Here is a 12,892-nt window from a genome sequence, read left to right as displayed (position 1 = left end):
GCTGTAATGTGCATGAGCTTATCAATCTTCATGAAAAACCTCATGAGATATGCACTATTTCAAACCTCTTTTTTCAAAGATGAAGCTAAAGTTTAGGGGGCTAAATAATATATTCATCACACAGTTGGTAAGTGACCTATTTCAAAAGTCCTGTTTCAACCACATTCTACAAGTGTAGCAGTTTTCTGAATGTAGCATATCCATTTCTAATGGGAGGAAGAAGAAGAAGTGAAGTCTCTCAGTCATGTCCGAGTCTTTGCGACCCCATGAACTGGAGCCTACCATGCTCCTCCATCCATGGGATTTTCCAGGCAAGAGTACTGGAGTGGGTTGCCATTTCCTTCTTCAGGAAATAGGAGTAAGAATTTAAAAAATAAAATTTGGGATTTGGCCCAGGTCACAGGCTATGTTAGGAAACCAAAGAATGGAAGAAGACGATGAGATTCAGGGAAGGCTATATGAAAACCAATGCATCACCAAGGCAAATGTGTCTGGAGTTACTATTATTTTTAGATGGTGAGCAACCCATGTCACACAAACCTCCAAAGAGATGGAATGAAAAAAGAGAAAACAACATAAATAATCAAGGAGAAAGAGGCTTCCCTGGTAGCTCAGTGGTAAAGAATCTGTCTGCCGATGCAGGAAACAGGGGTTTGATCCCTGATCTGGGAAGATCCCACATGCCGCAGAGCAACCAAGCCCATGCACCACAACTACTGAAGCCCACGCGCTCTAAAGCCCATGCTCTGTAACAAGAGAAGCCACCGCAATGAGAAGCCCGCACACCACAGCCAAGAGGAGCCCTCGCTCGTTGCAACTAGAGAAAAGCCTGCGCAGCATCAAAGACGCAGCACAGCCACAAATGAATAAATAAATGGGCCACATCAAAAGATATTTTTAAAAAATCAAGGAAAAAGGAATGAGACTTGAGACAAAAATATTAACATTAGTAGGTTTTATTCTGGAAAGATGAATAGCTTAGTGGCAGATGGTACATCAGACTTGCACAGACACCTGGAAACCTAATTCAAGAAAAATACAACTTCAACCAACTAATAATAAGCATTAAGAACTTATTCTGAGAATTGATATGTTTTGGAGGAGAGGCTTAGAGTATCTATATTTTCAAGGTTTGGATTGTTTCTAAACAAGAGAATTTACTGTATAAGGGAAGTTTAGGGAAATATTCCTCTTTTTCAAGTTTTGAAGAAGTACACACTGAGCAAAGATTTCAAAATGCAAATCTGATCATGGGATGCCTTCTTTCTTTATAGTGGTTTACATTGTTTTTTGCTGTTAAGGATTTTTAAAAATTGTCAACATAGTAGTGTAGGGAATTGAAAGTTCTTGCCTTTATTTTTCCAGTTTCCCCTGAATCGAATTCCCCCTTGCTAGCAGCTGTCTTGAGCGTTCTTCCAGCTCCTGGACTACAGAGGGACATTCCCTTTTCTTTCTTCTTGGGCCAGGTCGGGTCCCCACTTTTCAGGCCCTTACAGGACCTCTTTCTCATAAGCCCTTTGCTTTGTTAGCAGACTAAACTCTGAGCAGGCAAAGGGCCTGCCCTTGCTTATCTTGGGGTCCCCAGCAGCTCTAAGTAGGTAAAAGCCCTGGAAATAACTGTTAAATAGAGGAGCCCCATGCACTCCCAGGATGCCACTCCTCAGAGCCCAATTCCGGTTTGGGTAAATTAGGAAATCAGTGGTGAAATGAGTGTTTTTGTTTTTGAAGCAATGGGGTGAAAAAGTTGTGTATGTCAACTAAGACCCAGCTATGAAATCAACACATTTTAAACTAATCAAGAGATTAGTTTAAATTCTCCCATTTGTATTTAACCCTATTTGAAAACAGACTCTGCTTCAAGCTTCCCTGTCCCCTCCCCTACTTTATATATCTCCCTCTAAGACATTATATATATTTCACTGACTTATTTTGTTTATTGTGCATCTTCCCCACTAGGAAGTATACTCCAGAAGGGAAGGGATGTGTATCTTTTTTGCTCACTGCTGAATCTCCAGAGCCTAGAACAGTGTTTGGCTCATGGTAAATAAATGCTCTGGATGTATTTGTTTAATGAATAGGTTTAGAGTTTTCTTTACCCAGAGGAAATAGGCAGAAAGCATTGACTAGCCTCAAAGGAAATTTTCATGCAATCTCTATCAGAGTTTTTTTCTTTTTAATTTTACAGAGATTATAGTCAATTGTAATCCTTTTAAATAAAGCTTCCTTTTATATCAGGGGTCTTCAAATTGCAGTGCACCAGAATCACCCAAGGGCTTGTAAAAGAAAAAAAAATGCAGATTCTCAACATCAGAGATTCTAATTCTGCAGTCTAGAGTCTGCTCTACCAGTTCCAGGAGCTGCACTGGGTTGTGGCCCAAGGGCTTTGGTTAGGAAACTTTTGGCTCTGGCTGCACACAGGAGACTAGACACGTGGAGTAACAGCTGTCCCTCTCTACTACAGCGTCAGTTACATTCCTCTGTACCCCTGCGCACCTTAGCAATGGATGATGAATGTCCAAGGGGCAGGTTGTCGTCTTCCCATTTTACATGTAATGAAACACTGATTCACCCCTCCCTCCCCACCTCGCCTTGGTTCCCAGGAATTTATGCGGTTCCAGTCATGATGAAAGGCAGGATAACAAGTGGAAAAAAAAAAAAAAAAAGTGTGCAAACCTACCAAGAAAAACATGAGGGAAAGTGTTCCCAGCGTGGAGCCCAGACCTCCCCAGCAAGTAAATGCCCCCAGGGTCCAGCCTTTGCCTTTGCCCCCAAGACCACTAATGGGAGACTTGAAGGTGCTTCCTTCAGCGGATTTGCCGGCCAGGGGAAAGGCATTCCAGCCCGGGGCGGAGGAGGGACGGGGAGGGGCTTGACGGGGGGCAGCGCCAGGGGAGGCCTCGGGCGGTGGCGGGCTAACTGGGCGGCGCGGGAAGAGGGGAGGGGCGGGGCCTGGTAGTGAGGGGCGGGGCCGGGAGAGTAGGGCGGGGCCTGAGGCCGGCGGGAGACGCTGCTGGAAACCCCGGCGGCGGGGAGGAGGAGACGCGCAGGGTCTAGTTCCTCCCCTTTGGGGTGGGCGCTGCAGGAGGGCGCGGCCTGCCGGCTAGGCGGGAGGCAGAGCGCTCCTGCGGCTAGTACGAGGGCGCAGGGCTCCGGTCCCGGCCATGGCCGAACTTCGCTGCGGCAGGAGCCAGCAGCGCTCCCGGGCTTCTGGCTCAGCTCTCTGAGCGCTCCCCCTTTTCGATCTCGGGCAAACCCCGCGTTCTTTCTGGGGTGGCAAGCAAGGATGCTCTGAGGATCGCTCGGAGGGACGCGCGCGTCCCGGGTGCCGCCGTGGGTCCCGGCGCCGGAGCCGAGCTGCGTGGGGCTGCCTCGATTTCCCCACCGCGCGCCCGCCGTCCCCTGCCGCACTTGATGTGCAGAGAGAAGCCGGACACCATGATCCTAACACGTAAGCTAGACTTGTGCCTTGCCGTCCGGCCGGCCGCGAGAGCCAGCTGCGGAGGGAACCCGCCGCGAAGGAAATGTCACCCTGCCTTGTCAAGTCGGTGCCTGACGTTCTGTGCTTTGGCAGCGCTTTCCGAGGAGGCTCGGAACCGAGTGGCCCGTGTTTCTTGGAGTGCAGGAGGTGGAGTGTGGGGAAAACAAGGGTCGTCGTCCGGGAGGGAGGTCTTAATCTCGGTTAATGCCGCGGGCTGACGCGCCCCGTGGGCTCTGGGAAGGGCTGCGGGCTGGTGAGGGTGGGGGGGTGGGCGACCGTAAATGATGAAGTGAAACCCACAATAACTTCCCGCGCAGGCTGGGGGTGCAGGCCGGGCTGGGGGCCACAGGGCCGGGCCGGGGTCGCAAGACGCGTAGTCCCTCTGCACAGCCTCGCTGGCGGTCTTTCTATTCTTATTCTAAATCCGAGGCTGTGGCCTCTGGCTCCGATGGGGCGCGGAGCGACCTTCTTTCTACTCTCCCCTTTGAGGACCTTTGCAGGGCTGGCGCTTGCTGTCCTTCACGCTACAAGTCCAAAATCAGCGTTGACTCCTTTGAGAATCTTATTATTTAGGGATATTTAGACTGCGGTGACCCTTGGAAAAAAATGTTCAACTGCTTAAAAGTGAACCTTACCAAAAAACTTTTAATTTCCAACCGTTTTTGTTCAAATATTTTAAACACTGGAAAATAACTCGGGCTTAGCCAGGAAAGTCTTGCTTTGGTGGCTGCCTGCTCCTGGAGAGTACTGCAGCTGTTTTAGCCAGCCCCAAGGCTTGCATGTGGGGCGCTTGCTGGAAAACTGTGCCTTCACGTGCTGGGGCGTTGGACTGGGTTTCCTAAAATGCCCCACGGAGATGCCCACGCCCTTGGCTCCGGAGGAGGCGCCCGCGCGCCGCGAATCCCGGGGCCGCCAAAAGGAAGGAAGCACAACGGGCGATCTGGCTTTTTCCGTATATCGAGGTGATGGCCTTTTGGACCTCTGCCCCCCAGTGTCCTTGTCCCCACCTCCAGCCTCGCGGACCGAGCCTTTGATCCTTAGGCAGGAGTTACACCTCTGGCCGCGGGAAACCGACGCCGCCACGTGTAACTTAACAGTCTCCGCGTGCCTTTCCAGCGCGCGGACCCTGGGTGAGGCCGGCAGGGTGGGAATAGTGGTCTGCAGCCTTCTAGCTGAGTGAATCTGGGAAGTGACACCTCGCCGTACATCCTTTAGCTGCACATGGGCATCATAACTGTGTTTACCGCGCTGGGAGGTGCTGAGGATCAAACGACAAGGGCTGAGCACAGTCTCTGTGATGTTCAGTACCCAGTGTGTGCTAATTAGAGAAGGAGGGAACCCCTGCATGTAGAGTGGAGAAGAAAATATTGCCCAAGCTTGCTTTGCCCCAGTCATTTTACACTCAACTTGGCTAGCAAATGGGTACATTCTTAGGATTCAGAAGCTGCCTTAGTGATGGCCGGTGAGGCGGAGGAATGCAGTCCAGGCACAGCCTCCGTTACCGGAAGATTGGTGAGGGCGGGGTATATGACGCATTTGGATGGGAAAAAAAAAATCATAGCTCTGAAGAAGGCAGAATACCGAGTCTCAGATTACTTTTTTGTTTTTTTCAAAACTCTATTTGCTGAAGATTTGAAGGAAAATAATAGCCCAGCAGAACTCTGGATGTAAATCTATCAGCAGCTCCAAGAGGTTGACTAATTCAGCATCCATCTGGCCTGCAGGCTGGTCCTCCGCAGAGATAATTTGCAGAGCATAAGTGAGAAATTAATGGAGGGACCTAGTGCCATCTTGGCTTGCAGACTGCAGCAGATGGTCGGAGGGGTGCCCTGTAAGTCAACAGTCCCCCTAATAGAACTAAGTCCTGGGAAATGAGTGTCAAATAGTTAGCAGATGTGCATTCAGACGTTATTTCGAGACGTTTTCTGAGAAAATGTTGGCGATTGTGTGTATTAACTTTTATTGTGGCATGCCAGATTTACAGCGTGGCCCAAACCTGAGTGCATATTTTTTTCATTAGCACTACTGTTCAGCGTTTAAAATGAAGCACAGCAGACTGACTTTCTCTCCCAGCTTGTTTTAAAACTTTGCTTTTGACAAAAACAGATTTTATTTTAATTCATGCCGAGTGACACCTTACACCAAACTGGCTGGAAGCCCAAGACAGAGAACTGACTTGGTTTCCCTCCTCCAGAGAATCAGACTAAGTAGCTTCCAACTTCATCTTTCCCTCCAGAGAATGAGAAGTGTCATATCAATGACTTACCTGTGTCTTAACTTCCTAATTGTGGACCTTAGGAGAAACACCACCTCTAACTCCTTAAAGACCAAAAAGCATAAACAGTTAAGCAGTTAACTATGGCTAATTGAAGGCAGTGTTCCAAGTTTTAATACACTGGACTAATTAAAGGATTTTCCTATAGTTCTGGAGCAAAGGTGAGAGACCGGATGCCCCTTTAAAGCCTTTTTATTTTTGTTTATTTTATTATTGTTCTGTCTTGTAGTTCAAAAACCAAAGATGGAGCGAAGTTTCGGGGCATTTTTACATTAAAGGGGAATGCTTGGTTGCTTCTGGAAAATATAGCAGATTAATAGAAAAGCATGTTATGATTAAACAGTTTATCACTGTGAAGTGAAAAATCTGGATAGTAGTTAAACTCTTCCTTGTAAAACTAGTGTGGGGCTTTAAGAGGGTATGGGAGGCCCCGGTGAGATGCCTTCTAATCAGAGGCTTGGTGGGATTCCAAGAGGTGGTTTCAAATACAAAAATAAGTACTTGGGTTTCCCTTGGTGTCCCCATGGAGATTTTAAGCCATGATGCAACGTTCAAATGAAAGTGGTATTTTTATGGCTTCAGTGGGTAAATATGCAATTTGAAAGTATTCAGGGGAGGGTGGTTTGGTTCAGATGAATGGGGCATCCAAAGTACAGTGGGTGAAGTGAATTGTACTCTTTTGAAGAGAGCCTTGTGCTGGACAGGATGGTCCAGTATTGTAAACACACTTTTCTCATGCCTAGCTCCCTTTCCTAGCAACAGGAAGACGGAAATGAGGCCATGCAAAAAAAAAAAAAAAAAAAAGACTCTGAAGGTTCTAGACAATACTTGACCCACCCTAGCATTCACTGTGTACAACCAGAGAACTTGCAAAAGTAAAAATAACTTCAGATGTTTCCCCTTCCTCCCTGGACATTGCCCAAGTGCTAAAGACCAAATTCTCTGTGCTTTAGAACATTACAGCACAAGCAGGCTCATGGTACAGCTGGCAGAAAGTCTCATCATTGCCAAGCCTATTCTTGAAATTATAAAGCTGGCCTGGGGAGACGAGTGGTTTTCATTTGTAAAGTTGACTTAGTCTAATGCTTACAATGATATGAGTTGCAATCCGGTGGAGGAGAGAGAATTTAATTTCTAAGTGGAGTCATTTCTCTGAATGTTCATTTTAGCAAGATTTACCTCTAATATACTTTGGCATTGTGGGGCTGCAGTACAAGGAGTAATCTTCATAGCATGCAGGACATCAAAAATTGTCCTCGCTGTGGTGGGGGTGGGGGGGCGGTGGAAACTGATGCTCAGCCATAAGGTATGGTCCACCACTGTGTCCTAAAAAGCACAGTGCCAAGTGCCTCTTTTCCATGGCTGTGAAATTAGGAGGAGAATGCTCTTCTGGAGTGGATTTTCACAGTTGTCTGTGATCTGATTGTGTGGCCACTGTGTAGAGAGGAATTCCAGAACTTGAGGGTAATTCTTATTCTTTTTAAGGAGGACAGTGCTGTAGGGTTAAAATACGTTTTTATAGGAATAGGTGGCTGGAGGGAGTATGATCAGTGGTGTTTTCTTTCCACCTCAAATTAGTCAGAAATCTAATTAATGTGAAAGGGGTAAGATTCCCAGCTGAGAAAGCCTCTTCCTGCCTGTTTGCGTTTTTCCTTGTGGGATCCTGTGTTATTGTTAAGGATTATCATCATCAATGATAAGTAAGTATAGTTCCGCTAGAACTTCTTTAATTGGGTCTCAACATTTTTTTTCACTAGCTATTTCCTCCTTGCCATCGTAATTAACAGTAGGTAGGAATAAAGTATTGTGTTTTTAGCCTATACATATGTATATGTACATGTATATGTATATATAAAAATTTTATAGTTTCTAATAAGCAACAGTCAGCTTTCTCTAGTGTGGATACTTCTTTTTAATTTTTGTAAAAAATACATAGACTTTTTTTTTAATGTATAGACTTTTAACAGAATAGTAGTGACATTATGTATGAGTGCTCAGTCACCACAGTCATGTCCGACTCTTTGTGACCCTATGAACTGTAGCCCACCAGGCTCCTCTGTCCACGGGGATTCTCCAGGCAAGAACACTGGAGTAGGTTACCATGCCCTTCTTGACCCAGGGATCGAACCCATGTCTCCTGCGTTGCAGGCGGACTCTTAACCCACTGAGCCACATTATAGAAGTTAAAATGTATTCTTAAGTTTGGTTTCATTGTCACATGTAATCTTCATGCAACCTCACAAAGTAGATCTAATTATTTCCATTCCTAAGATGAGGAATCTGAGCTCTGGGAGAGAGTTAAATACCTTGCCTGAGATCACTTACTGTGCATGACCAAGCTAGGATTTCAACCAGGTGTCTGTGACTGTAGATCCCAGTTGTGGACATATATTTGGCAGGAGTTGATTCGGTTGAGGAAACAATATTTGGTGGCCAAACAGAGCCTTGCAGTTACTCCACAGTTTCTTTGTGCTGGTAGGTAGAGAGCTGTAACGTTAGGGTCCCAGGTTGACAAATGAGTGGTTTCTCCGTCCCCTCTCAGGGGCCTCGTGAATGGAGAACTCAAGCCTCTGTCTTTAATATGTGAAGAAGGAGTTTTGGATACCATTTTCTAGTCTCTGTTGACTATACTGAATGGTGCTTACTTCTGTGAAAGCACTCCAAAATAATGTTTCCAAGGGAAAGTTTTCTCCCAGAGGTCATTGGAAACATTTTGAATGGCATTTTGAAAAGGCCTACCTATTAGGAAATAATGTTCTTCGGCACCAAAAGGTAAAAACCGTATTCCTTTGCTGAAGTCAAGCCAACACACACGGTAGGAATCAAGTCTCTCTCTTAATCCTTCATTCTTGTTTTTTATGCTGCTACTGGAGTGAGTTTCACAGTGGAAAGTAAGCTCCTTTTCCATCCACACATCCTACCTCAACCGGGTGGCCTTCTCCTGTCTTCCCCTTTCTGCCCCCAGGAGGAAAATCAAAAGCTAGCTGAAGGCTGAGGTCAGTGCGTAGAGTCCTCAAATGCCTTTGACGCCTCCCATCCACATTTTGTTCTCTCCCCTGCCCCACCTCTGAGTGTCCTGCAGAGAGGGCTAGAGGCTGCTTCCTGCAGCTGGACAGAAAGGCGCCTTCCTCCTCCTTGCAAGAGTCTCCAGAGGATGTCTGAGGGACAAAAGTTTTCCACACCCTGAGTTCATAGCATTTCCCAGGTTGCAGCACTTAGGAGGCTGGAGAGGAAGGGACCTGGGAGGTGAAATGGCCTGTGGCCCATGCACTCCGCCCTGCCATGCCTTTTGTCTCACTCAGATAACCAAGGAGATAGAGGATGCCAAAATTCTGCAGTCATTTTCACCATCAAGGACATCTCTTTACAACTTTGTTTTTCAAACTGTGTGACACCAAAAAGGGATCTTGTATGATGCTTATGCATTTGTAAAAGTCATTCCAGGGGAAATTCCAGATCTATGCAAAGGCAGCCTGGAAAAACATTGCCTTTTCCCTACTGAGGGGCAGCTGAGTTGCCTGGAAGTTCAAGGACTAGTCCAAGGTCATATGTGAGTTGAATGGAACTGGAGACCTCTTCCTGTTCTATTGTGTAAATAAAACAGGGAAGCAACAAAATGAGGATTTTTATGTGTTTGTAGGAAAAATGTATGTTATAAAACCACTAATATCCTAAACTAAACAAAAATACTTGGGTCAAATTTTGACCAGTGGATTGTGTGTGTTTGGGGGGGGACTGAATGTCATAAGCAGTTTTGATGAAAGTAATTCTTTTGCTCACCTAGGAGACAATAATACTTCTATTTCTTACACCTTTTGCTCAAGAGTCAGAAAGTCTAATTGAACCCAAGCATGTCTTGGAGGTTCTGCAGGTTTGGTTCCAGACCACAAGAATAAAGCAAGTCATACAGATTTTTTGCTTTCCTTGTGCATATAAAAGTTACATTTACCTTATACTGTCATCTATTAAGTGATTTTTTAAAAGGCTGTTGAAAAGTGGCCCAATAATAGACTTGCTTGACAGGGTTGCCACAAACCTTCCATTTGTAGAAACTGCACTATCCGTGAGGTACAGTAAAGCAAGATCTGTCTGTAGTGTTTCCTGTTTGAGGTTAGACATAGGAGTGGCTAACATCTGCTTGTATTAGCCAGTATCTGGCATGTTGTTATTTTCATTGGTCTTTGATAAGGCAACTTGATGTTTCGTTCAATTCTAGATTTCCTTTTTTTCTCTGTCAGGATGGACTGTAATATGAGTGAATAGTTTCTGCACCATCCCTCACTATTCCCTTTATTTCTAACTTAAAGTTTTGTAGCACTACAGGTTGCACAGTATTTTATCTTACCTGAGCTGTGACGCTGTAGAACTTAGGGCAAAAGCCACGGATTGGGGAGAGGTGCTTAGGGTTATAGAATAGGCTTTGCAGACATGTGTGAAAGACTTGATGAGCATGTCAGTCTTGAATGGTGGAGATAGGGAGGTAGGTGCTATTTTAGGTTTGTAACCAGGTATTTTTGCCTTGAAAAAGTAAGTTTAAAAGGAAGCAAATTATATAATTTTAAACCATCTTCTTCATTTAGCAAAAAAAAAAAAAAAAGAGAGACTCAGAAAAATAAGGAGCCTTAAAGTTGGTTTAAGATGGCTTCCTGTCTTGAAATCATTTTCCTAATCTATCCAGTTATCATCTAAGAAACTACTTCAAATTTTTTTTCTTAGCAATAGGTGGTTTGAAAGGCATAAATATTTGGTGCAGAATACTGGAAGAGAGAGAGAGAGAGAGAGTGTGTGTGTGTGTAGATGGAGGTGGGCTTTGTTCCACCTCAGATTGCAGTGAAGTAGAAAGATGTGATGATGCAATATCCATTTCCTTAACAGTTTATTTTCATTTAAGTTTGATTTTGTGTGTGTGCTGGGTAGTAAGTGCCAGTTTCTGATTCACTGGGAGATGATTTCTGTTCCTGGAAACAGTTGGATCAGCTCAAGCCTGGAGTGATAGCACCCAGTCCTGCCTGAGCTTAAATGGATCCAGAGCTGTTTGCCTTTGCACGGAAAGGGCATATATTTTTTGATGTGAGCTATGTGCTTTTTTCCTGGTTTGTGTGTTAAAAATAGTGTTTTGCAAACACTTGAACTCAGTGATCCCCAAAGGAAACTTTAATTGATTTAATTTCTACAGTGCTGGAGTGTGGACTCCTGTGCAGACTATCAGGTGTGGGCTTGCCTTATGTGTCCCTTCTTTAAAGCAGAGCCATTTATTAAGTTGTCATCACATCATTAGGGAAAATGGGTCCTGCCCCCCCCCACCCCCGCCTTTATATTATTTCTAGGAATGTTCTTTACTAGAAAGCAACGTATCTGCCTCTGAATCTCAAGTAGGAGAAAAAAAAAAAAAAAAAAAAACTTAAAAAGAGAACTCCCTCAAAACTCCCAGTTCCTACTTGTATTGAAAAACAGTCTAGTGATTTCAAAGTGAGGGTAATCTTTGTGGGCAAGACTGCGCTGTGCAGAAAGTTCTCTAACCAGGAGTGAGGGCTGGTGGCGGGAGGGCGGGTGGGGGGTGCCCTCTGGGACCATAAGCAAATTATTGTTAGCTAAACTTTGGACCAGCTTCCTCATTTGTAAAGAGGAAAAAATGGAAAAGTTCCAAGAGGCTTCCCAGCCCCCAGTTCACTGATTGAGTTGATGTCAAGATGGTGCTGTTAACTGAAACACAAATGTACAAGATCAATAAGCAAAGTAAAACTTTGATTTTTTTTTTTTTAAACTCAAGAGTTTTCTATGCATTGGAGTGTTTTCTTCCTGTAAAGACTAATTTTAGTTTGAGGGCTGGAGACATGGATATGCAAAAATGCCTAGGGTTTTGAGTTCTCTGTAATATGATCATAGGCTTCAGGGAACAAATCTAGAAACTGATCTATTAAGAAGCAAATTAGAGGGAATTGCCTGGTGATCCAGTAGTTAGGACGCCATTCTTTCAGTGCAGGGGTGCATATGTTCGATCCCTGGTCAGGAAGTAGGAGCCTGCAAGTCACAAGGCATGGCTCCATCCCCCCCATAAAGGAAACAAATTAGATATTTTAGCAATAAGCCAGTCAATTTTGTACATTTGATCAGTTTTTTGAGGGAAGAAGAATGTCTCCGTGTAATTGATGATAAATCTGGAAAATTAATAGATGGAACCTAGTCTGAGAGTTGTCTTGACGAACAAGGGAAATGGGCATAAAGGAATTCTTAGAATCAGAAACTTAAGGAATCTGCACAGCCTGTGGCAATCCCAGATTTTACAGATGAGGAAACCAGTCCAGAAGGATTGTGTTCTTAAGGCTACTTAACTAAGCAATGGATTCTTTCCTGGACCTGTTTCCCTGACCTGTTTGTTACAGGTCATACTTTGCCCCCTTTCTGTGGCGGATTATTACTAGGAACTTGGGACACTCAGATGCAAAGCTCTTCTGTATCTGAGGAAATCATGTTGGTTGCTCATTGGGTAACAAGGCTAAGGAGATGCTTGTATCTGCTCTTTGGCATAACCTACTTTTCACTGCATACCTCCCCTTCTTCTGTTGTGTGTTACAGTAAGTCGAGTCTGCTTACCGTACCTTCACACACACCTGTGCTTTGCCGGCTCTCCACTTAGCTTATTCTCTTTTATTCCCAGTCTCCTTTCCTGCAGTCCAGCCTTCTATAAAAGATCATAATCCCTCCAAATAAAGGCTGAGCATTGAAATGAATGCCCAGTAGCCCCCTCCCTCCCTCCCCCGCCTGCCTCTGAATTCATAGCCTCCTCTGTACCATACAGGGATTTCTTAGTTTACTTTTCTTCCTTCCTTCCTTCGTTTTTCTTTCTTTCTTTTCCTCTTTCCTTCTCTTTAAGAAAAAGCTGTGTGAGAACAGTGTATTTCAAACAGGTTGGTTTTTTTTTTGTTTTTTTTGTTTTTTTTTTAGGGAAGGTAACAAATAGCCTTTTTTTTTTTCCATTAAAAAATGTAAGACTGCATTACTTATTATAAGTGTTATTTGGGGAAACTTGTTTCAGTTTTATATATGCTTATATACACACGTTTGTGTACATGAATGCGTGCATAGGTACACATATGCATGTGTGTGGAGGGCCAATGTAAAATATATTTCTCACGGTG

The 12,892-nt window shown here is 44.6% G+C and overlaps 1 protein-coding gene across 7 annotated transcripts in view; it reads left to right on the top strand.

The window, feature by feature from the left end:
- Nucleotides 1-12,892, top strand: part of DLC1 (DLC1 Rho GTPase activating protein) — a 434,197-nt gene that overhangs the window by 384,749 nt on the left and 36,556 nt on the right. Inside the window, exon 1 of one of the 7 annotated variants that reach the window (XM_006075397.3) lies at nt 3,100-3,448. The exons of 5 other annotated variants lie outside the window; for them this stretch is intronic. In XM_006075397.3, coding sequence (XP_006075459.2) covers nt 3,412-3,448 — 37 coding nt within the window. In that variant the 5' untranslated portion in view covers nt 3,100-3,411. One more of the 7 variants, XM_006075398.3, reaches the window with a different exon arrangement.

This window comes from Bubalus bubalis, chromosome 1 (assembly GCF_019923935.1).
Source record: "Bubalus bubalis isolate 160015118507 breed Murrah chromosome 1, NDDB_SH_1, whole genome shotgun sequence".
NCBI lineage: Eukaryota > Metazoa > Chordata > Mammalia > Artiodactyla > Bovidae > Bubalus > Bubalus bubalis.
Note: the sequence above shows the minus strand (reverse complement) of the source record. Positions and strands in the feature narration are given on the sequence as shown.